Here is a 27877-nt window from a genome sequence, read left to right as displayed (position 1 = left end):
CAAACCCGTTACCGACCGCTCCGGCGATTTATTCGGAAATTTATTCCCGCGCCGTAGAAATCTGGCGCGGGGACAGCCGCGGGTATGCACACCTCTAACGTTACCACGGAGCTCCATAAACAAAGCAGCACGCGTCGCGTTTTTAACGTGACTTTGCACGCGATAAGAGAATATAGCCAGTTAACCTGATACAGTACACTCGGTTACAAGTAACAAATCACAACTAAATACATTTGCAAGCTAGAGTCAACGAGGCAACAACTTTAACCGCACGTACTTACACTTGAGAAATGGAAGAAACCCATCCTGATGTCCATCAGTAAGTTACTGATCCTTCCTTTAACAAACGCAGATGAAGTATTCTTTGTAGCATGTAGCTTCCAGAAGTTTCCAGTAGTTTCCAACTGCTTGGCTATAATGCTGAGGTTTCATCTTTGGGTAGAGACTCAATATATCCATCTGCAATGTGACTTCAATCGACCGGCATGTTTGTGTGCGTGTGTTTGTGGGTGTGTGTGTGTGTCTGGGTTACTGCGTCAGAGGGCGGGGCCTCAGGTTTGAAATCTCCCGGGTTTGCGCGTGCACGTGAAAAACTTTGTTTCGTTCGTACGTCATGGCGAAACACCTAATGAGTCGGTATCAAGGCGACTCGTTTGAAGCACTATGAATCGACTCTTTTATAGATGAATCAACAGTTTTAAACACTGTATTCTTACAGATTTAAGCCTTAGCTGGATACTTCACTTCACTTAGAGCTGTGTTACACACTACATGGAGGGGAATTTTCAAAAACCCATAATATGGGCTCTTTAATTTTAAACAAATTTGCAAAAATTTTAAAAATCTTTTTCATGTTGTCATGACAGGGTATTGTGTGTAGAATTATGAGGAAATAAATCAATTTAATCCATTTTGGAAAAAGGGTTTAACATAAAAAAATGTAACAAGTGAAGCACTATGAATACCCTCCGCATGCACTGTATATACAGTGCTCAGCAATATTACACCCCTTTAGAAAATTTCTAATTATGTTAATTTCTCTGTAAATACAGTATTAGCACTAGCTTAGGTGCGTTTAAACAAAACAGTTTTATTAAACAGTTATATTCATCAAAATGAGAGTTTGGTCACCTAACATCTTCAGGAATAGAAAATAATACATTTAAATTCAAATTAATTATTGCTAAAAAAAAAAAAAAAAAAAAAAAAACATACTACAAGATTTAAACTTACTCATTTATGTTGAGCACTGTAATCATAATGCAATAGAAACTTTTACAGGGTTAAGATAATAACGGAACCCATGAGCAACCACAACAGTCTTAGGCTGCATCACATGATATGACACATGTTTGTGTCTTTAGTTAAAACTGTCAGCTAAATTATAAATATGCAGATAGAGGACCTACTTCATTGATCCATGATCATTGATCTCAGAATATTCATCTAAACATTAAGAAAGTATTATATATTAAATGCCTGCAAAACATTATAGAAAAGATTCATCTGTTAAGACAAATTCTAGATAAAATGGACAACAATGAAAAAAATGCTTCTGCGGCATTAATCCTAGTTCCTGTTCATTTCATCTTTTAATACACTATAAATGCAAAGGTTGTAGGCCTGCTAGATTATTTAAGGGATAGTTCACATACACACACACAATGAAAATGTACACTCACTATTTATTCACCCTATAAGGTAGTTCCAAACCTTTATGAGTTAAATTTTTCATAAAAAGGAAGATATTTTGAATAATGCTGAAAACCTGTAACCATTGACATCCATTACAAGAAAAACTAATATTCCGCTGAAAAAAATAAATTAAAAAATGCAGGGTTTTACACAATTCTTTCATGTTGTCCTAACACAAATTAAGTTAACAATACAGATAAGGCTTGATAAGGCAATCAATAAGGTAGATTATTACATTTAGGTAGACTTAAGGCAATCAAAGTTGTCCCAATTAATTCTCAAAAATTGTTTCAGCTTATTTTAAATAAGCAGTTTATCAAGCAACAAAAAACAACAAAGTTTTTGTGTATAAGTCAATGGTTACAGGTTAAATAATAATAATAAAAAAAACTTATTTGTGTTCAACATAAGAACATAAACGCAAACAGATCTTTGACAAGCAGAATGAGTAAATGATGACAGAGTTGTCATGATTCTATTTCTTGTTGTAATTTATGTTAATATTTTACTGTGTTGTAAAGTGTTACCAGGATTTCTATTGTTAGATCGCAAATTAGCGATAGCACCTAAACACCCTAACTTATTTTTCTGATTTTCATTGTAATATACAGTAATGTGCACTATTTGTAAAGCTGCTGTGGGACAATAATTACTGTGAAAGATTCAAGATTCAAAGTGTTAATTGTAATATCCACAATAAGGAGCAGTTTCCCTGTACAATGGAATGATTACTTTTCTGTCCACGCTAATAACAACAACAACAACAACAACAACAACAATAATAATAATAGTAATAATAATAATAATAATAACTGCTGTTCAGAATCCAGCACAGAATTAATAATGTGCAAAAAAAGTATAAAGTGTACCAAAAATATACCAAAAAGCACTATAAAAATAAAATTGAATTAAACTGAATTGAATAGAGTGAATGCATCGAGTACAAAATAATCTAGGTTCTGTTAATTTATAAATAATTAAAGTTCATACAATAATTAATGCTAGCATTCAAACAAAAACCAATGTAAACAGAGTGGGTTTTCAGCATTTTAAATGCCACGGACGACGATTTCACAAGCTCTCATCTTAAAAGTTAAAAGGCACCAATATATTTTCATATTTCAAATATTGCTATAAAAATATTAGATAGCATCTGTCTAAAAACAAAAATATCTAATCCATAGCTGTGAGTCTGTAAAATACGCACAGCTTATGTATTTTTTCCACAGCATTTAAAGTTTCAAGACATCCAAACCTATTGTCTCATTGTTAAATTCTGCAAATAAGTAGCCTACATTATCAGTAAGTAAATAAGTAAATAAATAAATGAATGAATGAATGAATGAATGAATGAACATTTTACTTAAAACACGCATATTAATGCCAAATCAAACATTCCTCAGAGAACTGTTAAGAGAGAATTCTGTTAGACTGACAGACTTATTTTTATTTATTTATTTATTTATTTATTTATTTATTTATTTATTTATTTATTTATTTATTTATTCATTCATTCATTCATTCATTTTTTTACAATGTTATTGTTTGTGCAAAACTGTTCTATCATTTGAACTATTTTTTTTACATTTTGACATACACTGATAGTAAACATGTTTTAAATAAATCTTGTTAACAACGAGTCATCAGCAGGCCAACCATCTTCAAGAGATCTGCCTACTGTCCCGCCTTCGCATTCACCGTCTCTGATGTGATGACAGGTTTTTGCTCCTCCTCCTCTGGATGTAGCAGCGCAAGCACCGCCTAGTCCTGCCCACAACAACTGCTTACAGCTCGGTTATGAAAAGACGAGCTTTTGATTCACAATAACAGTAAAGACTCGCAGCTTCACTTGAAAAGCTACTGTATCGCATTCTGTCTCATTGATATTTCCCGAAGTCACCGCGGTTTACAGCGCTGCTCGTGCACTTGAGCTTTTGTGCTTTTCACGGAAGGTGAGTGAGCGGATCGGGTTGAACTTACAGTTGTTAATGTCAATGGTTTCTTTGGAGCGTTTGACTCTCTTTTTACGACTGTTTTGTTTACGTGAAAAAATCGGCGATGTTTGATGTTGTGCGCGAAGCTCACGGTGATGTTTATTGTTGCGCTGTGAGCTCAGTCTGGTTTAATAAACTCTAACGTTAGTAAAAATACATTTTAGTTGAGCGTAAATAAACAATATAAGCCTCGATATAGAGGATCAAGAATGCTTGACGATAATACATCCTTTATACATCACAAAAAAAGCGTAATCTGCTTGATTGTCTAGTTCGGTTTCAGCCGTTCACGAAGAAAATGCTGCCAACCAGCTAGCCTTTATAACGTCCTCTTGGGCTTTGTCCTTGTTTTTGAGCTCTAACTTTTTGTTATTATGGCTCGAAAATGGCATATGAATAGCTCAAGGAAACAAACTGTTTCAGGTATTGTATGAGCGAGTTTTAGCCTTCAGTGTCGTCCTGCTGCTTCCTGTGAGATGTTGCAAGAAGGTGATTTGCCACAACTTAAATTTGAATCTCGATTTGGGTAAAACATTTGTAAATTATTCTATTTGTGAGTCAGCTGTGCTTAAATATTGTGCAAAGGTATAAAGCAAAGGTAACAAAACCATTCAACCTTGAACTTCTCCCATGACAGAACATTTTGCCAATCTAAACAACTTGCTTAAAAAAAAGAGTTTTTTTCCTTTTTATGTATCTCTTCATTCAAGGGTTGGGGTGAATTTGGTTTTAAATCTTCTCATTCAGACTTTGACATTCAATAAAGTAGTAAAGCAGAATTTAAAAAAAAAGCTAAAACAGATTAATTATAATGTGGTACTTTTATGGGCACAACTGACACTGCCTCTGTTGTTTACCATCTTTGAATATTCGCTCTAAAATTAATATCTTCAAGATTCTGACAGTATGATAGCCTTGGATAAAAAACATCACGGTTTCACAGAATCACGGTATTGTGAGTACTGCTCTAAAATATGTACATTTTAAATGTCTGGGTAAAAACAAAACCTTATATATTACATTATACTATTATACCTTATATATATATATATATATATATATATATATATATATATATATATATATATATATATATATATATATATATATATATATATAATTTTATTTTTTCATTTTTTTATTTATTTTTATTTTTTTTGCTGGAGATACTGTTGTCCTAAAAAGTAAAAAAAAACAAATAAATAAAAAAAAATATTACACATAGCTTTGGAACGGTATTGCAGAAAATGTTGGCGGTTTTAAACATTGACTTTTCCAAACCGTAGTATACCTTGAAAACAGTTATTGTCCTGTGCCTTTAATCGAAACAAATGACTTTAAAATAACATTAGCACTATTTAACTGACTTTAAATAATGTTGTACCTTAATAGTCATTGGCGAATAATATGATTTCTCTATATAGAATTGGCAAAAAATACTTTACTGAAATTATAATACTTTTATCCAATGGTTCAAGGATCAAGTGCACACAAACAGAACAAAAACACCATTAGTTTTTCCCCGAATTGAAGCAAATCAGTCTCTCCGCAGTGAGCTATTATTGCTGCCTATACTTGGTCTACTTTTTTTTTTTTTTTTTTTTTTTTTTTTTTTTTGCTGATTTACTGAAGGAGTTTTAACCTAGTTTTTTGTCAATGGCCTGTTTTTTCAGTTGTTTGCTAAATATTTGAAAAAGACAAGTGGTGAGAAAACATTATTCTAAAAGCAAGCTATTACAGCTTTTATCCTCGGCAGAACGATCATAAAAAAGGCGACTGGTGGGAAAAATCTCTTTCCATTGCCCTTAAGGTCTCTGGCTTGTTTGTGCAAGTCAGCCTTTGTGAAGGCCACTGGCCCCAGTATGCTGACTCAAGCTTCTATGCTATTTGACATTCATCTTGCTTAGGTGGTTTGGATGGTGCTTGATTTATTTTGAGGTGTAAATTAACTTCTTTCAAGCTTGAGAGGCTAGAAAATATCAGGTTGTCTGTCTCTATTCTGGTTTCTTGCCTGTCTTTTGTTCACATACTTGAACTGTTTCCATACCAATAACTAACAAAGGCATTGTTTATATTGGCATCGCATATCTGTAAGTACCATATCTTTACCAGAAGTTGTGAAAATGGTATTTAAGATGTAATATATAGTAAAGGATTTCACAATAACTTAATCTGCTTTTCTCGTGTGAGAAGCAAACAGCAACAGAGTGATTCAAGGCTTAATGCTTTCTATTTAAATCACTTAGATATTCAAATCACTCAGTTGTTAGTTTGTCTTTCTTGATTCTGATGCAATTAGATGACAAGTCAGCACTTGATCTGGCACACTTTGTGTTTTGGCCTGTGATCGAATCTATAGATAAAGACTAATCCAATCTAAGAAATCTACATTTATTTATTGTTTAATGGGATTTTTTTTTTTGTTAGATAAGAAGGACAAATCTGTTAAAAAAGTCTTTAAAGGAATAGTTTATGCAAAATAATTAAATGATTTTATCATTTATTCACTTTTGGCTTGATCCAAACCATTTTTTTTTTCTTTTCTTTTTTTTCTTTCTGTTGAACCAGTAACCATTGGCTACCTACTATGGAAGTCAGTGGTTACCGGTTTCTCACATTCTTCAAAGTATCTTATTTTGTATATTTTGCCCCTCAAAAATGTTATTTTGAATGAACTATCCCTTTAATAGATGTTATAAATGTCTTTACAGAATCCTAACTGACAGATTTAATGATGACGACATCATGGAGTGATCGACTTCAGGACTATGCAGACCTCCCGGCAAACATGGACGGCCTGGCGATGAAGAAATACAGGAGAGAGGCCTATCATAGGTAAATCAGACAAATAAACGGACCATTTAATAGCTGTTTAAAAATTGGGTCGCTAGGCTTAGAAAGATGGATTATTCCATTTTAAATTCAGGGACATCGTGTACTCTGAAGGAAAGTGCATTTTGTAGATTTGCACAAATACTTTAATTCTTTCTGTTTAGAAGAAGTGGCATTTGTTTGCAGTCCACACATTTTAGAAGAGCCGATGCAGTTTGAGAGTTTACAATAGTTTTTACTGAGTGATCCATAAGCACATACTTTATGATTTTAGCAGCTTATGTGGCAAGTTAAGAATGTGAACAACTCTGTTAAGAAAAGATGCACTTATTTAGACCGTAACTCCCTTGGTAAATATGGGTTTTTAAAGCTAAAATAAAGAATGAACTTATCTAATTATAGGTCAAACCCTGCAGCTAAGGTTGAAAGTACATACTGAAAACAGGCACGGGTGGAACATGTGATGGAAGAACATAGAGAATCTTTTGCAACCCCACAAATATGGAGTTTGTGCTGGGAACTGGCATTTTGTAATCTTTAATAGATAAGTTCAGTGCTATTCAGTTCTTCACAAAGAAACATGCCTCTTTTAGCACGCCTTACCGTTTTGGCTTTAATCCAGCTAAAGGTCACTTATGTAAAAGAGAGTATACTCTTCATACTATGTGTGCACTTTGACTTTACGTTTTCTCTGTGCTGAAGCCAAAAGTTCACTGCTTTTTCCATTACTCAGATAAGTGGGTGGAGATAAAAAAAAGAAAACGTGAGTGTCATGGCAGGTATTCCAGGGTTCGTCTATTTGAGGTCCAAAGGCAGTGGTGTTATCTGGTGTCTTGTACTGTGAAAAAATGGTCAGTTTTGTGTGACTTGGTTTAAATCTAATGGACCACTGGAATGTATATTTTGTCAGATTTGTTTTATTTATTTATTTTTTTATTTAGTCTCATTTAGTTCTGTGTCAAATTTTCATTATTTTTCACAGTCTTGTTCTTTTTTGTCTCAATCAGGTTAAATTTAGTCATTCATGTCATCTTGCATAATGGTTAAACTGATAACACTGATTATTTTGTTCACAATTAAAATTGTAGTGATTGTTCTTATCTCTCATTAAATATTGTTACATGACAATAGAATTATTCTCTTCTAAGTAGGCATGGGATGATAACCGGTTTCAAGGTTTACATTAAAAACAATTGTTTTTAAGTTGTGATTAAATCTGTGTTTTTGGAACTAATGAAGACAGCAAAAGTCAATGATTTACTTTAATTATTTAGCCTGACATGTTTACTGTTCCAAAAATATTTTAATGTTACTTAAAATAAAATATATTGTGTTCAAAGCGGAAAAAGCTGTTTTTGGTTTTTTTTTTTTCAGACATTTAAAAAGAACATATTTTAGAGCAGTAATCACAGTACCGTATATTTATATCCAAGGTTATCATACAGTCAGAATTTTATACCGGGCCATGCCTACTATTAAGCACAAACCTTGTGAACACACGAGGTCCAGTTTCACAAACAAGGCTTAGATTAAGCCAGGACTAGGCCTTCAGTAATTAAAGGTGCAGTAGCAGATCTGGAAAATGCTAACTTTAGCATGATAGAAGTGAAAATACATAGCCCTTCCTTCAATTTGCCATCCAAAGCCCCCCCTCCTGAAGTCATGAAGACGCATTAAGTAGATGACCTTAGACAACATTATAAGACTACATCATGAGCCATTCACTGGTGAGAACTTAATAGTACCTTATAAAAAAATAAAATTTTAAGCTTAAAATCATTTTGAAAAAAAAAATATTATCCTAAATAAATTGTTGCATAATGTTGCTGGTTACATTACAGAAATGTTTCCAAGGCAATGACCATATTTCCAAAGAGTTATGCTATCAGTACTACATTGGATAATGAAACGTGCTGATTGGACCAGAAGGGCATAGAATAGGTAAGCAAAAAGGATCGTTTAACCTGATAGTGGAAAAGCAGCTTTGTCACTGTATTTAAGATAATTCATATAGGAACATAATTTATACAAGCTTGCATGACAAAAAAATAAATAAAAAATCATCGTCTACAAGAAATACTGCAACAATATTGTCATTCTTCCAGCCTGCAAAAGTGACTGCGAAATTGATTTTGGTTTTAAAATGGTGCTGATTCTGCTGTTTTGAGGGGCAGAAGGACTTTTAAAGACCTTCTTTCTTTTCATTGACACAAGGCCACTTTGCATTAGTATTTCAGAAAGAAAGTCAGGTTGATGTTGTTTGCCTGCCGTTGTCACTCTGTCTGTCATCAACATTTATCTGCACATGATGTATCTATCTGAATAAGCAGGGTGCGCAGGCAAACAAATCTTTATATGTTGACACATGTTGACCGTAATGTTTGGCCTGAACATTTTGATAGAACAAACATTTGTTTAGTCCTACGCCTTAAATGCATATTAATATATTTAGAACACTTACTTTAATCATTACTATCTGAATGTGAAGAGGCTTTCAACCTGCACAACAGTCACATAAACCTTGTCTCGGAAACCTTGTGTTATTATGAGCTGTTTATTGCATAAATTAACACAATCTGTTTGTCAAAATCAGCATTTTCTGCAGCCAAAGATTTTTCCCTAAAAGAGCTTACATCTTTGTCTTGAATCATTGAACAAATGATTGGCAAATGCTAGTCTGAGGATGCTTTTTGACCATGCTCCTGTTTCATTCACATACATTTATTAGCATTGTTGATACACTGATTTTTATTAAGTCATAAATGTATTTCAGAGCCTATTACCTTATAGAAAATGCTCTGACTCAACTTTGGATGCTTGCTCTCGAACCTTTCTTAATCCCGCACTCTCTTAGTTTGTTACTTTTCACTTTCGGGACTATAATATTATGATAAAACATTACTGATCAATCAGAAGTAGCGCCTACACCAATGCTCAAATCCCATCTAAAGTTGTTATTTTGATGTAACCAAAGTCAGAAAGGGTGACTGATGTTTTTATCCCAATGGCAGGGCTTTTATTTACACAACAGTCATATATTTTCCATTGATTATATAGGAGTGGTCTGTCTCCTCCCATTTATTTTGTCTCTGGTACAGTATAAGTAGCCTATTTCCAAATAGAACGACAATAGGGATTCACTGTAGATTCAAGAGTAATCTGTTTACCAGCTGTCTCTAACTAGTGATCCACACTCTGTTGTCTGAGCCGCTGCTGCCGCCTGGTTCTTCCTGCTGTTGTTGATTGTTCTAGATGTCTTTGAAGGGAAGCAAACAACCCCTAACTCAACAACTGGCACAACAACAGAGAATGCTATAGAACTGGCACAATCGATTTTGCAACAAGTCAGAAATTGAATGACAAGAAAGCAAAGAGAGGGGGCTATTGTTGGAGCTGTGGGGGTAACAGGGCGAACAGGGAAATGGGCTTGACAGACCAGCTAGAGCAGAGACAGACACTCAGAATGCAGCGCGCAGGTTCTGCCTGGAGAAGTGAATCATGGGATATAGTCCAATGTTACGCCACCACAAGGTAGGATTGGGCAAAGTAGTTTTTTTGGTACCAATTATTTGTCTTTTTGATAGCATTTGAGCTTGAAATATTTTTTTAAGGTAGAAAAATGTATTGGTTTTGTGTTCTTAAAAATCTATATTCAAAAAAATTGTTATTTTTGATATCCCTAAGTTAAACATGGCTCTCAGAAACTTATTGTTGCAGTGACAGTGCATACACTCATGCATGTCCGTTATTGCCGGAGGTTTATCTTTGTCAGTATCAGATTAAATGCATGCACAGAGAGTGATTCAGATTTTCTTTTATGTTCCTATCCTAGCATTAAATGTCATGGCTTATGGGCTGAAGTGTAGAGCTTTCACTGTGCAAAATAAATGCAGATCACTTTTAGCATGTTGGCTCCATCACTTGGGACAGGAGTGTATATATTGGCTAAAATGTCATACTGTAGTCGTTTTTAATATCTTCTTTAATAATGTTCTTTTAATATGTGTGTATTAATAGCAAAACAGCACATCATTATGCTCTTTTAGTTTTCATTTGTGAAATACATTTTTAGCAACTGTATTAGTTCTCTAGAGATTGAGGTATTAATATAATTGAGATAAAATTGTTACTTTTATAAAACTAAGTTCTTATGACATTCTAAAAAAATGTTAAATAAAACTTTATTAAAAAAATAAATGCTCAAAAGACTAATTGTACAACTCCCTTAAAACTCAATAGTTGAGTTTTACCATTTTTTGTGCATTTATTATGCAGATTTTGACTGGTGATGCTAGTGTAGGTCTTGGTCATGATACTGCAGTAAAGTTCCTTGATCATTACGCCAATATTGAGAGTATAGTTCCTAAACAAATTGACCTAAAAAATAACAACTTTTAATTTTCTGCTGGTCTTTATTACACAATGTAACTACAGAAAATTCAAGCTTTAAATAGAAATTTTATTGAAACCTTTTTTTTTTTTTTTTTTTTAATATACATTTTTGAGTAAGATGGTAATATTCTAATTTGTTACAATGGTATATGTTAAGCTAATATAAAAGCGGCACAAATCAGCTTAATGGATTTTAAAAAAATTGGTAAAACTCAACTGTTTAATTTGAGAGGATATGGCTGCTCAACTACCGTTTTAGCAATAATAATAAAATGTGCCAATCTACAATAGTCACATCTAGGGCTGCACAATATCTTTTCAGCATGGATACGCAATGTGCACATCCACAATAGTCACATCGCTAGATATACAATGTTAAGTTTTATTCAATTATTGAACAGGAGCCACATAATTGTATTGAATTACTGTATTTATATTAAATATACACAATTTCTGCCAAACATTTTATTTTTTATTTTTGCTTGCTTATTTTTTTGTCTTGTTTCTAGACTAAATATCTTCATTTCAAAGCGAAAAAGGATAATTTTATTTACCCCACCTGCAGATCCTTTCACTTGTTTTTTAAGGAAAAGCTCCTAACTTTGACTTATTTCTTCTCAAGTTAAAAACAAAACAATATTTTTTTTGAACTAAAAGATTTTTGATACTTGGACTAAAAATGAGATTAAGCAAATTAAGAAAAGTTTTTATTGCATTGTGATTATTTAATATCTGTACTAGAATACTATTGGACTACCAAGAAAAACATCAAATAGAGCTGTTTTAAACCATCTTTAGAAACTGTATTCGTATTGCAATATTTATTGCAGAAAAATAAAATATCATAATAACAGATTTTTCCTATATCCAGCAGCCCTAGTCACATCACAGGATCTGCAATGCTAAGTTGGGCTTATAGTTAACCAAGTGCCATAGTTTAGAACACATGCGAATTGTAAAGTGTAATCGTAATGTGTAATAGTAAAATTTTATTATTTGTGTTTTTAAGGCCAGTGACTGATCAAGTAAGAGTTTAAATCATTCAGGCGCAAGAAATTGTATCCTTTGTAACTTTTGATAAAGATGAATTTTATTGAATTATTCATACAATCAAGACTATACACACAGTGTTATTTTGCTTTAGATTTTTACATGTCTGTGCCTGAATACTGTCTTTGCTCTGTTGTATTGATTTTTGCTTAGAATTTGTTTATTAAATCTGTGCATGGTTCATTCCTCTACAAAATTACCCCAGTCAATCTGAAATGATTATTTCCAAATAGAGCTATTGAAATCATTTGGTGAAATTACATTTATATCGCAATATATTGCAGAAATTAATGTTAGAATTTTACAATGCCATGTAGCCCATATTTTTAAAAACAGTGTTCCTTTAAGTGTTCCTTTAAGCCTAGCAGAAAATTGTTGCAGAAACATCTTTAACTGTTTTACTTTCTTCCCCAGAGTGTTTGTGAACAGAAGTCTGGCCATGGAAAAGATTAAATGCTTTGGCTTTGACATGGATTACACTTTAGCAGGTAAGGTGTTTCTAATTTCACTGTAGATACACACTTAACTAATTACAGTTGGATGTACTCTTTGCTCCTGCAGCACAAAAACACAAAATTGCACCAATGTCTTATGTTGAGGCACCGCAAATGGAGCCAGTAACACTCTTGCTTAGAATCTCTGGGTAAACATACAGTAAGAGTCTTGGGTATATTTAGCCACGTTTTGTCTGGTTTTAGAGTTTGGAAAACTGAGGTGATGTCTGGCAAACACAGAGTGCTCCTTTATGCGATCTACACCTTAGAATTGATCTACATAAACAAGCCACCTTATTTACAGCATAATATATTTATGTCATGTAGGTCAGCCAAGAACCTGAAATAAGAGAGGGTTTGGTTCTTATGGCGCAACAGTTTAACATGGATCAGATGCATTGGGTTTCTCAAATCCCTCTGCTTTCTGTTATTGGTCCCAGGCTCTCAGCTGCTATTGGAGGATAAGGTCTTCACTAAATCCGGGCTGCGGGCCCTGAGACAGCAGATCACTACTCTGACAGTTAGAATTGATGGCTCTTTAAGAGGTGGATAGTGTGTGTCGTAGCCAGCAGCTAATGTGGCTTAAGCTAAATTCTGAGGCTGCTCAGCTGTTGACATCCTCCACATTACGGCCGGCTGTAACCTAGTGCAAATGTTTACGAATATGAACCCTATATTTTTCCTTATCCTCTGATCAGGTTGCAACCACAGTTTAGAGGTCCTCGGAAATCAATAACAGCTAATAAAAGAAACAAATCCTTTGGCAGCCAGCTGTAGTCTTACAAAGTTGATATGTGCTTTTTTAGGCAACCAAATTTTAATACACCACTTTTGATAGTTCATCAAAAAAATGAGAATCACTTACTCTGATTTTATTCCAAAATTATATGACTAATTAGATCTTTTGAAGACAAGCGAAGAACTTTGGTTGGCCAGATGATTAAAGTCAATTGGATTAATGCAAAGTCAATTGGATTAATGTAATCACAAAATTTATTTCCAATTATTCCAATTACTTTTGTGTTCGGTTTTTGTTGAGCAGATTAATAAAAGTCATACAGGTTTGGACCATAGACTGTAAAAGATATGGGCGTAAAATCTGTGACATCACCCATAAGTTTCTAAAGGCCACTTGAATGGTTTGTGAGCACAATTAAGTGCACACAGCATGCCTTATAATCTGATAATTGTAGAAATAATTCCAAAAGGTAACTGACTGTGTAAAACTCTGCATGCAGAGTTCAGCAGCTAATCAACCGGAATCGGCTTAGGTGATGTGACGTCAACCAGCGAGACCTAGCTGTCACTCAAGTGGCCACGCCCCCTCACAGTTGTCATGAAGGATAACATTAACTATATGCACCAAAACTATATTTTCTACCAGGCTGTAAACATGTTTTTAGAAGCTGTAAAATTGGCCAATTTATTATTGCAGTCAGTGAACATCTGGAGTTTATTAAGCCAGCCCCCAAAGGCGAGTCTGTAAATTTCAGTTTCAGGTACTTCCATATTGACTTCACGAGGGAGAGCTGAGGTTGCTGCTTGGTTTGGACAGGCATAACGGTTAACAAAGACTAACACTAAGACTATATCTTTTTGACAGTTGTAAATTTTATAATTTAATTATTTGTAAGTTTCCTTAATGTGTGTTTTTTCTCTCATATCATAACTTTTACCTCACTGTCGGACATTTTAGGGCAGTCTAGTAACTCATACAAAATTTGTTAGCTTAGTTTTATATTTATGATTGCATTTCTGCCAACATTTTATAATTGTATATTCAAAAACATTTTATACATTAACCATTTTAAAATGTATAACATTGATATGATAGCGTCTTAAATGTGAAATAAATTCATGTTACATCTAAGTTTTAGTCAATGATACCATCTAAATGCTGCTTCAAATGAAGTTTCTAAGCTTTTTTTTGCATTGCATTTTACTGGTAATCATACCTGCCAACACTCCTGTTTTTCCTGGGAATCTCTCATATTTCAGACCCATCTCCCACCACCCTCCCGATTTGTTACTTCTCCTTAATTCCCCCCATCCCCGGTCCTCAGAATTTTTGTACAGTCTGTGAAACCCCCAGGTCGCCAACATTGGTATAGGATCCGATCACAGCAGCGACCGAAACACGCTTCGTAGTAGTTACTAACACCACAGTACACAGTACCAGGTTCTTTAAAGTGTTATTAAGACACCTCACCCCTGAACCTAACCCGGTCTCCTGGATTTTCTGGGAGAAATGTTGGCAGGTATGTTGTAATCATTTCATTTTACTAGTAAAAGACATAAATAAGTTATTTCAGTGTCGTTTGAAATGAAAGATGACACAAATGTTTGGGGAAAAAGTTGTTTATATTCAAAAACATGTCTTGAAAATCAGTTTAAGAAGACAAATTGTTGTTATAATAGACTCATTTATTTAATTTTAAGTACCACACATATCAAGGCTTAATGTCAAATCAAGCCTTTTGGTTACAACAAATGTCATCAATTATTTCCATCCTGTCTTTTACTTATTACATAATTATGTACTCTCAAGCATCTCAAGACAAAGTTTTACTCTTTAAATGTATTTCTCGATTATTTATGGTGGAGATAATATTCTTTTTTTTATGGTACATCAGTACAATATATTAATAGATGTACGCATTCACTGTTGGTCTTAAATCCTTCAGCAAAGAAGCATTAAAACAAACCATACAGGGTTTTAAGGCTACTTTCCAACACAATGCCACATCCAAGCCCTGATTAATATTCCCTGTTGCTTATTGAGTCCATTCCTTAACCAAATCCCCTTTGTGATTTGGACCAGCGTGCAAGTTAATACCCTGCACGTGTACAGAGCAGTGGCACGAACTCTCCATCTAAGCCTGGTGTTGACAGCTCTTCAACCAGACAGTTCATTAAATCACAGAGGAAAGTGTCACCTCTGCATTCTCTGTATAGACCAAATCCAATTTCCAGGACAGAAAAGTAAAATCATTTAAATAGCAGTGCTATTTTTTATGGCTGATGTTTTTTTTTTTTTTTTAATTGAATAAGAAAACTAATAACTTAGTCTGTAAGGTATATGTGCTGTCAAAAAAAAGAAGAAAAAAAAAAGAAAAAACCTGATAGCATAGTCCAAAGTCAGCCAGAGGCTTGATACAGTCAGGACATGTTCATCAGGGAGCAGTTGATGGATGGATCTAGAGGTTGGTGGAGCTTGTTTACCTTACACAACAAATACAAATTTAATTTTCTAGCTAAGGGTAACTTGAGCTATTAGCTCCAGCCTGACATCATACCCTCATGCTGATCACATATGCATGTGTAATAATCTTTCCAGGAGTATATTCTGTGTATGGAGGGAGAAACCTGAATCTCAATGGCCTGAGTGGCTCTATGCTGACACATTAATCATGGCAAACAGGTTTAGAGCACTAGGGAGAGTTCGGAATGACAAATATGTTGTAGGTGGAGAGCAAAATGCAAAAAAAATAAAATAAATAAAAGTATTTCGAGTGTAGTGCAGTGGTGTTCCTTTTTTACTTTCTTACTATCAACTGTTAATAGTCATTAGTCAGTTTACCTGAAAAGTAGTGGTAGTCAAACGTGTGTCAGAAATATAAAGACTTGGATGCAATTTAGCCATCGTCAGCTAACCACCATCATTAATAGTGGAGTTGAAAGATCACTGACGTCAACCTTAATTGGTGATGATAAAGATTTGACCTTGGAAAGCTCGTATCACTGTTGAAAAGAGGTTTACTGGCGTTAGCTCATAACAAGACAAGAGAAGGTTTTGGCAACAAGCCAGAGAAACCAGCTGAACATCAGCTTTGCCAGATTAAGACACTAGTAAGCTGTCTTTGGTTGGTTTAAAGTACAGTTTTCCAAACAGGGGTTCGCGAAGGTGAATGTGATCTCACCTACATCATTGTTTATCCTACAACAACTTTCCAATCAGCCAATCAGACTTAGGGGATGGGTTCACGTTTAATGTTAAGGTTTAGGGTAGTGTTTCCCAAACTTTTTTCATCAATTACCACCTCAGAAAAAAATTGTCTCTACAAGTACCATCATAATGAGCAGTATTGAAATAGCGTAGTTAGCGCAGTAAAGCAGCTACAGCTCTGCAGTTCTAAAATGTGGCAAATTAATTTCTATTATTGATAGTCTGAATGTTAACACTGTACTGTGTTTAGTATGTAAAAAAAAAAAAGAAACAAACAAAAAACTAAAAACGTCATCATTTTAATTAAAATGTGCTTTTAAAAGTTTAAAATTGTAGGTTGATGTTCTTAAAAAGTAAAAAGAAAAGTGCTGTACTTAAATGTAAAGTATTAACATATAGTAGCCAATTCATCAACACCTGGAAATGTTGCCTGGACCTCAGAAATATAGCCTACATGTCATATAATAAATAATATTAAACGTCATATTCATAAATAAATAATTTTTGATCAATTTTGAAATATGTAGCAAGAACATATGACACATTTGATATCTTAGCGTACCACTAGAAGGAAGCCAGCGTACCACTAGTGGTACACGTGCCACAGTTTGAGAACCACTGGTTTAGGGGATTTTATAGAAATGGGCTGGAATATGATTCTGGTGGTATGATAACCTTGGATAAAAATTCAAGGTCCATAGCATGCTTGAAATTAGTTTTTCAAATGTTCAATCATTGGCTGACCAGTAGCTTTTCAAGTGGATGGTCCTTTGCTTCTGGAGATACTGTTGCCCTAAATAAAATAGTCTTTGACAAAAAAAAAAACAATAAAAAAACTTGCATATACCTTATAGGAACAGTAAACCTTAGACATAAGACATTTTATGTGAATTGTGAATGTCAAATCCCAATATATCACAAAGTAATTACAATGTAAACACAACCAAATCACAACACTTGCATTTTTTAGTCAAGGAACATGAAGATAGTAATGACTGTGTAAAACTTTAAAAACAGATTTCATAGTGCTTCCTAATAATATCCTAATTCCTAATACTTTCACACTCCATTGCCGCAAGCCCCCAGTTACCAACCAAAAAGCGGCCTGCTCCACAACCACCTATGAGCCCACCTGGAAGAGCCCTCCGATCACACCGCCAGGGCCCAAACAACAACGCCCCATCTTCAGCTGGTGAACACAAGAGCTGTCACTGATGTGTGTCGGGGGCCTGCTTAGATAACAGTGTCTTTATCAAATGTTTTCAGAACAAGCAGGAACCCAGTGTGTCTGTAGCTTTCTCTAAGCAGATATGTGTTGTGTTAAGTGACAGAAAATCAAAGACTTCATCAGGCCGTAAAGCAAATCATTCAAATCTGGTGTCTATTAAATGTAGATCTGAGACTACTATAGAAAAAACAGCTAAAACTGTTAAGTTAGCGCTTTTAAACATCAGATCACTCAATAATAAGTCACTTTTAGTCAATGATTTTATCAACACAAATTGCCTTGATTTTATGCTTTTAACTGAAACTTGGCTAGATGACAGTTGTAGCGCAGCAGTTCTGAATGAAGCAGCTCCTTTAAACTTTGACTTTTTGAGTGTTTGCAGAGCTAATAGGAGAGGTGGAGGCATCGCTGCCCTGTTTAAAGATGTGTATGAATGTAAACAAGTGTCATTTGGTGACTATTTGTCTTTTGAATATCTGAGTATAGCACTAAAAGGTGCTCCACGCATCTTACTGATCATTATCTACAGACCTCCAAAATATTCTCCAGCTTTTATTGAGGATTTTACAGAGCTGTTATCAATTGTAACATCTGAATTTGATTATTTTAGTATTGCTGGGGATTTTAATATTCACATTGATAATCCAGAAATCAATGCTGTAAAAGAACTGATGACTGTTTTTAACACTTTTGATCTGACTCAGCATGTTCAAGGACCCACACACAATCGTGGACACACTCTTGATCTACTTATAACTAAGGGTTTACACATTTCATCGACTGTTGTTAAGGATGTGGCACTATCTGATCATTTCTGTATCTTTTTTGATATATTGATCACTCCAGCTATTAAAGACAGATCTGTCTCTGTCAGAAAGAGATGCATAAATGAGAACACCAGTGAGCAGTTTATGAAAGCCATATCGCTGGCACCAAGTATATCTGCAGATTCTGTTGATTCTCTCCTTGATTTGTTCAATTCTAAAATTGAGAATGTCATAAATGACATCGCTCCTGTTAAAGTCAAGAAGATGACTGGCAGGCAAAAGGGATCTTGGACAAGGTCACCGAAAGTACAAATGATGAAAAGACAGTGCAGAAAAGCTGAGCGTATGTGGAGAAAGACGAAACTAGTAGTCCATTATAACATCTATAAAGACAGTCTTCATGCCTTTAATATGGAACTAAACACTGCTAGACAGACTTTCTTTTCAAGCCTTATAAACAGCAACTTAAATAATGCTCGCACACTCTTTGCAACGATAGAGAGACTCACAAACCCCCCCAGTCAGATTCCAAGTGAGCTCCTCTCTGAAAGCAAATGTAATGAGTTTGCTCATTTCTTCACTGATAAGATTAATAATATCAGAAAGGCAATCAGCTCATCCAATCAGCCAAGTTGTGTCGATATCAAACAAGCTCAACCACAACTTAAGAAATCAGACATTATGTCTGATTTCATGGCAATTAACAGCAAAATTTTAGAAGAAATTGTGCAAGTTATGAAAACATCAACCTGCAGTCTTGACACGCTCCCCACATCATTCTTCAAAACGGTGTTTACCTGTTTAGAAATGGATCTTCTAAAAGTGGTAAATGCTTCACTTCTCTCAGGGATTTTTCCAACCTCACTTAGAACTGCAGTTGTTAAACCCCTCTTGAAGAAGAGCAACCTGGATAACACCCTATTGAGCAATTACAGGCCAATCTCAAATCTCCCTTTCATTGGCAAAATCATTGAAAAAGTTGTTTTTAACCAGGTTAACAAGTTCTTAAACTTCAGGGGGTGTTTAGACAATTTTCAATCGGGGTTCAGAGCACATCACAGTACAGAGAGCGCTCTTATAAAGATAATCAATGATATACGCCTAAATACAGATTCAGGTAAAATAACAGTGCTGGTATTGTTGGATCTCAGTGCTGCATTTGACACTGTCGATCACAGCATACTTCTGGATAGGCTGGAAAACTGGGTTGGGTTGTCTGGCACGGTCCTCAAATGGTTTAGATCTTACCTTGAAGGGAGAGGTTACCATGTCAGTATAGGTGACCATAGGTCGAGGTGGACACCCATGACGTGTGGAGTCCCACAAGGCTCGATTCTGGCACCTCTCCTGTTCAACCTTTACATGCTCCCTCTAAGCCAAATAATGAGAAAGAACCAAATCTCCTACCACAGCTATGCTGATGACACTCAGATCTACCTAGCCTTACAGCCTAATGACTACAGCCCCATTGACACCCTCTGCCAATGCATTGATGAAATGAGCAATTGGATGTGCCAAAACTTTCTTCAGTTAAACAAAGAGAAAACTGAAATTATTGTGTTTGGAAACAAAGATGAGGTTCTCAAGGTAAATGCGTACCTTGGCACTAAAGGTCAAACGACAAAAAATAAGGTCAAGAATCTTGGTGTGACTCTGGAGTCAGATCTGAGTTTCAACAGTCATGTCAAAGCAGTCAGTAAATCAGCACACTATCATCTCAAAAACATAGCAAGAATCAGATGCTTTGTTTCTAGTGAAGATTTAGAAAAACTTGTTCATGCTTTTATCAGCAGCAGGGTGGATTACTGTAATGGACTCCTCACTGGTCTTCCTAAAAAGACAGTCAGACAGTTGCAGCTCATCCAGAACGCTGCAGCCAGAATTCTAACCAGAACCAGAAAATCAGAGCACATCACACCTGTCCTCAGGTCTTTACACTGGCTGCCAGTTACATTCAGAATAGATTTTAAAGTATTATTACTGGTCTATAAATCACTAAATGGCCTAGGACCTAAATACATTACAGATATGCTCACTGAATACAAACCTAACAGATCACTCAGATCTTTAGGATCATATAAACTAGAAGTTCCAAGAGTTCAGTCAAAGCAGGGTGAATCAGCTTTTAGCCACTACGCCCCTCGCTGCTGGAATCAGCTTCCAGAAATGATCAGATGTGCTCCAACATTAGGCACATTCAAATCAAGACTGAAAACACATCTGTTTAGCTGTGCCTTTACTGAATGAGCACTGTGCTGCGTCCGACAGATTGCACTACCATGTTTTTCTCTTCTTCTTCATTCTTTCATGTCACATTTTACCTGTTTTTATGTTTTGTTTTGTTTTTATGCATTTTTATTATTTGTTTTTACTTTTATTTTACTTGTTTCTTTTATTCTTGTTTATGTAAAGCACTTTGAATTGCCATTGTGTATGAAATGTGCTATATAAATAAACTTGCCTTGCCTTGCCTTGCCTAATATGATATCATTTTGTTGATTTATCCTCTCTTGAACTGTTAATACATTCATGAAATTGAGTTTTTCGTATATGTAGAGCACTGTAATGAGGAATAGATTTCTCTGTCTTTGGTTCTCAGTAAAACTTGCAAAAAATGTTTTTGTTTTCACCCTAGCAGTAGTATGCTAGCTCAGGGCCAACGTCGTCCAAGGTCAACGCTGGTATTTGCTGTTGAGCAGAGAGTGATGATGGGAATAGTGACTGAGAGGGGAAAAAAAAGAAGCTCAAAATAGGTTTCGCTGTAGCTTCGTGGAACATAGTGAAGAGGAGAGAGAGTAACAAAAAGGGAAGGGGGAGTTGGGTTTATGTACAGCTGCTATCTCAGTGGAAGAATCTGGCCCGAGTTAGTGACGCTGTTACCGTTTGCTTGCCTATGTACGCCCGTACTTCTGGCCATGGCTCCATGGGGGATTCAGTTCTATCCTCCCGCTTATCAGCCTGTCTATCATACATCTGTAAAGATACAGGTCCTGGGACAGACCCTGAAACTCTCTGAATACAAACTTACAAATAAGGCTATGCTTACACCTCAGTGTAGTCACAAATGGAAACCCGGTTGCCTTTTAAAAAAAAGTTTCACATTTACACAACAATTCTTTTGAAGGATTGTCATTTAACACATACCCTGTACATTGTAAAGCCCAAAAAGTCAAAATGTAACTCAAACCATTTGAGTAAACCGATTGCAACAAACCATTTAAGTTCAAAAACTAATCTTAATGAGTACTGTGAACTTAATCCATTTGAGTAAACGAAACAATTTGAGCACAGTAAATAAATAAAGAGAACTCAAACCAACTGCACTGAAAAAAAGTGATTAGTTACTTCAAGCGAGTAAACCAATTGTCTTAAAAGAAACAAGTTAACTTTAGAAAAATAATGTAAGTAAACTAATTGTAACTTGGAACCGTTAAGTTGACTTAATTTTTAAAATTATGCAAATTGTACTCACTTTTTTAAAATAAAAGTAAACATCACATTTTCCAATACACATTAATTATGCTTGTTTTTTCCAGCTTTTCTGTATCAAGCAAAATTACACTAAAATAAATCTGCTCTTACAGCCTCTAGTGTGTCTTTTAAATTCAATACATTGTAGATTTTATAGACTTAATGAAGCATCAAATATGTAATATTGTAATAATTGCAATAATTATTTAAAAACAGGCGTGCTAAAATAGTCTGACAGTGTTTAAAGGGGATTCGTTGACTTTAAAAAAGTGAGTACAGGTAGCATAATTACAAAGATTAAGTCAGCGTAACAGATTCAAGTTAGAATGGGTTTACTACTTACTTTTATTTTTGTAAAGTCAACTTGTTTCTTTTAAGGCAATTGGTTTAGTCGTAAGTAACTAATCACTTTTTACAGTGCGAGTACTGTAAAACCCAATAAGTTAAGGCAACTCATTTGAGGAAACAGATTGCTACAAACCATCTATATGAGTACTGTTAACTTACTCCCTTTAAGTTGAAGAAATTAAGTATTTAATTAAGTCATTACCTTCAACACTGAGTTCAGTAAATTTTGGGTTAACTACACTCATTTCATTTGATAAAGTTGACTGTTGGGTTTTACAATGTTGATGATCCCTATGTTCTATTCAAATTAGGGCTGCTCGATTTTGGAAAAAATAATAATCATGATTATTTTGGTCATAATTGCAATCACGATTATTCAAAACGATTATCAGTTGAAGTCAAAATTATTTGTGCTTCTGAGAATTTTTTTTAAATAAATATTTCCCAAATCATGTTTTACAGAGCAAGGAATTTTCACAGTGTTTCCTCTTAATATTTTTTCTTCTGGAGAAAGGCTTTTTTTTTGGCTAGAATAAAAGCAGGTTTAAATATTTTGAAATACATTTTAAGGTCAATATTATTAGCCGCCTTAAGCAATAAATATTTTTGATTGTCTGCTGAGCAATCTACTGTTATACAAGGACTTGCCTAATTACTCTAATCAAGTCTTTGAATCGCACTTTGAATCTGAATGTTTGTGTTTTGAAAATAGTCTAATATTACGTGCTGTCATCATAGCAAAGACAAAAGAAATCAGTTAGAAATTAGTTATTAAAACCATTATGTTCAGAAATAAGTTAAAAAAAATCTTATTTCCACGTAACAGAAATTGGGGAGGAAAAGGGTTGCTAATATTCAGGAGGGCTAATAATTCTGACTTCAACTGCATTTATACAGTTATTTTCCACCCTGCAAAGGAAAGAGAAATAAATACAATAGAATAAAAATATGAAACAAACTGTGCTTTGAGCTTCAAGAAAAACACTTTAGCAACAAAAGTCCTTCAGTCAAGAGCACTGAGGGATTTTCTCGTTTTGTTTGATTAATGTTAAAAACAGACGGCAACAGGAACATCGCTTTAAGTTTTAAATTTACCCATGCTCAATTGGTTTCAAACCTTAATGAGTTACTTTATTGTTGAAAGCTAAATATTATTCTGAAGAAAGCTGTAAACTGGAAACCTGTGCCCGTTGACCTCCATAGTATTTGTTTTTCCAACAGAAATTGATGTTTACAGGTTTTCAGCTTTCTTCAAAATATTTTCTTTAGCATCAAACCAAAAAATTCATAAAGGTTTGGAACAAATTCAAACTAATGAGTAAATAGTGAGCAAATGTTCACTTTTGACCTATCCTTTTGAATAATTCATATAAAACACATTACAAAGTTTCCTGTTTTTGGATGAAAACATTGTTGCGTAAACAGCCCCTAACTTAGTGTTGTATAACTCACAGATTGCAGTTAAAGTCATTAGCTAAATCTATAAAGACTAAAGTCCTCTGTATGGTTTAGGCAGACAAAAAAAAAATTAAATTAGTAGCAATGTATAGATTAATAAATATACGATGAACATGTACATTGTTGTAACACTTTGTGAAGCTTATTTATAAACTAATTTTGAGAGGATCAAGTGCTTATGATTGACACAGCTGGCCCTGAGTAAAGCTAATGTAAGAACCACCAATCAGTCGATTTCTAACTCAGTAAAATTAACCAAAGCATCTTACCGTTAGTCATCTTCGTCTTAAAGAATCCCCCCTTCCACCACCTCTCCTCCTCTTTTTCCTCTATAGGGCAGCACTGTGGCCCAGTGGCTCGCACTGTGGCCTCACAGTGAGAATTCCTCAGGTTTGGGTCTCTACCTGGTCAGTTGGCATTTTTCTGTGGAGTTCATGTTCTCCTCGTGCTCCTGTGGGTTTTCCCCGAGTCCTCCGGTTTCCTCCCACAGTCTAAAAAATTAGACATAAGTAAATTGACTAAACCAAATCAGCACGGTAGTCAATTTCCACCAGCAACACACCCTCAGAGCAATCCTTAAGCAGCAGGAGGTGGAGGGGATCTTGAGATCTACCTGAGCTCAAACTCCCCACTCGCCATGCAAACGGGAGGGAGCCCCAGGCTAGAGGATCTCATGAGCTCAGGGCTCTCTCTCGGGACAGCATGCCAAACTAGCTCATTACCAATCATCTGCTAAGTGTGAACTCTTGAAATTAAGTAAAACTGTTTTGTGAAAAGGTCCATAAATGTATATGGTTATATGTGAAGCTAGGACTGTGTGATTTAGGAAAAATATCTAATTGCGATTTTTCTGACAGATATTTCGATTGAGTTTTGGTTTGCGATTTAATTTTGTAGTTGTTTTATTTATTTTTTTTATTGTGCACTTTCCGTATATTTAGTTGCGCAAATCTGTTCGGGAAGAGCAAATGTGTGCTCACTCAATTGGCAAGTAAGACTGTCACACACAGACGGCAGTCACACATTCCCTCTGGGCAGGGAAAGTAAAATAATAAATTTTTTATATTTCATATTTCATATCACAGCCTCTTGCGATTTAGCTAATTTTAGCGTCTCCAATTGCGATTTGATTTTAAATAATCGCACAGCCCTATGTGGAGCCATTCATTTTCTTTTTTTCCCCAGTTGTATTGAATGTGGCAAATGTCTGTGACCATTAAATGCATTTTTGCTCAGAAATGCATATTGGTTCAGAATAATAGCTTTGAAGTGCACATAATTGAACAGCTGCAAATACAAAGATGTTTTCAAGTACTATAACAGAATATGACTTGTTTTTGTGAACTTATCTTGACAAACAATATTGATTCAATCATGTGCAAACACATGCCTAATGTAGAAAAAATGTTGACGTGATTAAATAAGGCTTAGTCATCATTAGCAATGGACCTAGGAGTTCACCCTGAGGCACTCCTTTGCTTTTCATTCCCCAATCGCAAGAGATCCTGCTGCGTGTCTGCCCTTTGACCTTGTGCCTCATCAACAACAAGCATAACACATTTTCAGATCTTCTCCAACAACATGTAACTTGAGCTGATGTACGTCTGTGTACAGTTCAGTAACCTCCAGGTTTGTTGAAGCTGTTGCTCTGTACGTGTCTTTCTCATTTAAATTCCTCCTTCAGTTGGATGTCAACAATGGAACAACAGATATAAGGTTCAGAGACTTGTAAAATGCCTTTTGTTGGTGGAATACCACCCAAATCCCTCTCCACAGGCTTGGGTTCTAATTGGGTTTAAATCTTTTAGGGCATGTGGGTCTGGTTTCACACTGGATTAGGTCACACAGCATACATGGTCCTGCTAAGCCTTTGTAATGTTCTGGTACCCTTTGCTTGCTCTGTGAAAGGACAAGGTTGGGGTTGACACGTATCACAGGTGCTGCTCCAAAGAGCTCTCCCAAAGAGTTTCTTTAAATACAACACTTATGCTGTCGTGCATGCATCTTTATCTTTTATTTTTGGTTAGTTGTTATTGGGCGCCACTCCAGCATAAGTTCAGTGGATAATTATTGTGATTTCAGTCAGCACTGTGCCAAAACCTATTTTACTTGGGATAATTGTTTGTACAGCACTTGTACTGTATGGCTTTTCACAAGTGCTTCAGTAAAATTTTGAGTACACCATACTATAATACATAACCATAAATTTTCTGTAAATGCACCGTCCTGGTGGCAGTAAGTGTGTCTATACTCTCCTAATCTATTCTTTGGTGTCAGTAGTGCCTTTGCACACATCTGCCAGCCACCAGTGTCATTTGCTCTGCTGCTCTTCATACTTTTATCTTTGCCATGATGAGAGTACATAATATTTTACTATATATTTTCAAGACACTTCTATACAGCTTAAAGTGACATTTAAAGGCTAGGTTAATTAGGCTAACTAGGCAGGATAGGGTAGGTAATTAGGCAAGTTGTTGTATAATAAGGGTTTGTTCTGTAGAATATCGAAAAAAAAGTAACTTAAAAGGGGTAATAATTTTGACCTTAAAATGTTTTTTTATTATTATTAAAAACTGCTTTTATTAAAAAAAAAAAAAAAAAATATATATATATATATATATATATATATATATATATATATATATATATATATATATATATATATATATATATATGGGGAAAAAAAATTATATATATATATATATATCACACTTATCATCTTAAACCATGATAGATGAAAAATCATGGTTGAAAAAGTGAAGTACTCTTTTCTGAAGTAATGCCAGCACAATGTGACAGTTTCCATGCAATATCATAAATATCGTAAATTTCAGTTTGTGATTGACCTAAATTGGTTATAATTTAGCATTGAGAAATTATTTTAGTGATGATTAGTTTGATGATTAGTTTGACCATTCTCGCATGATTTGGCACAAAGTGATGAGCCAAAATTACCACTGCAGCTTATTGGACATATTCTTTAATCTTTTGTCTTATTTAGCTTTAGTCTCATTTTTGGGAAGTGTGTTGCAGCCACCAAGTCTAATTTGTTTACATTTTGAAAAGGCATTTAGGTTTTTCTGTTAAAACGATGAAGAACTTTTTTTCTACTTTTTTAATTAAATACACCTTAAAGAGAATCACAGACTAATTTCATAGCATTTTACTAAAGCTGTCAACTTGTCTTTAAACTGGCGTTGTAAGAGATAAGCTAATTTAAAAAAAGAAAACAAGATTTAGAAGTAGTTGGATTTAAAACCTTGGTCATTCCTTAAAATCTACCACAGCAGTGAACCCATAGTGAACCCTCTCTGCTAAGCTGTCATTAAGGAAAAAAAAAACGTCTTGCTTTTTGAGCAGAAATAAATAGACTGTCCCATTACCTTGCCTGTAGACACTGCAATGTTTGGCTTTCCTTTGCATTTGCTGTTCTGCATTGATCCTTGGTCAATAATTCTCTAACAATAACTATGATTTCAGCTTCATACATGCTTCAATACACACACATGAAAAGCCAGAGCTACTTCTCTGTTTACGAATATAACTTGACATGATTGATGTCTACATGCTGTTTCTTTTATAATCCTTCCAGACATGTCTACACTGTAAATACTTATTATAAGATTACCACAGTTATTTTGGGAGTTATTATATAAATATTATTTATTTAAATATGCTTAATATTGGGGTAAACAAGTTAGGGTTACACTTTATTTGACTTCTTTTGTTTGTTTTTTTACTTCTAGTCTGTTACTTTTCTGCATTTTCCATGCATACTTACTACAGTAATAAAAATAGATTATGCATTGCTAACATAAACATAACTACCATCTTAATCCTAACCATAGAAACAAAATAGACACCATAAAATGTTAAAGATGATGTAATTATGACTAAGTCAAAGTTGTACATTAAAAAATAACTTTGTACTTGTTCAAACTACATATTTGAAATGAGTTGAAGCAACAAAAGTCTCAAGTTTTTTTGGGACAACTTGCTTTAGATTCAATCCACTTTAATTTGTTTAAAAAAAAATTGAAGTTAATTTGATCAATTTGTGTAGGGACAACATAAGGAATTTTGTGGAACCCATATTTCTTATAGTGTACAGAGTAGAAAAGTTAAAATATTGTAATCTGCCATCATTTGTCATTGCAAAACTATATTTTCAATATCTAAAATCTTCTGTGAAAACACAAAGG

At 34.6% G+C, this 27877-nt stretch overlaps 2 protein-coding genes across 3 annotated transcripts in view; one reads left to right on the top strand and one right to left on the bottom strand.

The window, feature by feature from the left end:
• The window catches only part of LOC147846887 (uncharacterized), a 161638-nt gene extending 144980 nt beyond the window's left edge, over nt 1-16658 (bottom strand). The window contains exon 1 of the mRNA XM_087237321.1: nt 13827-16658. The gene's annotated coding sequence lies outside the window, so the exon portion shown is untranslated. The remainder of the gene's footprint in view (nt 1-13826) is intronic.
• The window catches only part of nt5c2b (5'-nucleotidase, cytosolic IIb), a 49552-nt gene continuing 25143 nt past the window's right edge, over nt 3469-27877 (top strand). The window contains 3 exon segments of one of the 2 annotated variants that reach the window (NM_001079966.2): nt 3469-3647; nt 6401-6524; nt 12378-12451. In NM_001079966.2, coding sequence (NP_001073435.2) covers nt 6421-6524; nt 12378-12451 — 178 coding nt within the window. In that variant the 5' untranslated portion in view covers nt 3469-3647; nt 6401-6420. 2 annotated transcript variants of the gene reach the window in all.

This window comes from Danio rerio, chromosome 1 (genome assembly GCF_052040795.2).
Source record: "Danio rerio strain M-AB ecotype USA chromosome 1, GRCz13ab, whole genome shotgun sequence".
NCBI lineage: Eukaryota > Metazoa > Chordata > Actinopteri > Cypriniformes > Danionidae > Danio > Danio rerio.
The sequence above is the reverse complement of the archived record's forward strand: the minus strand, read 5'-3'. Positions and strand labels throughout refer to the sequence as shown.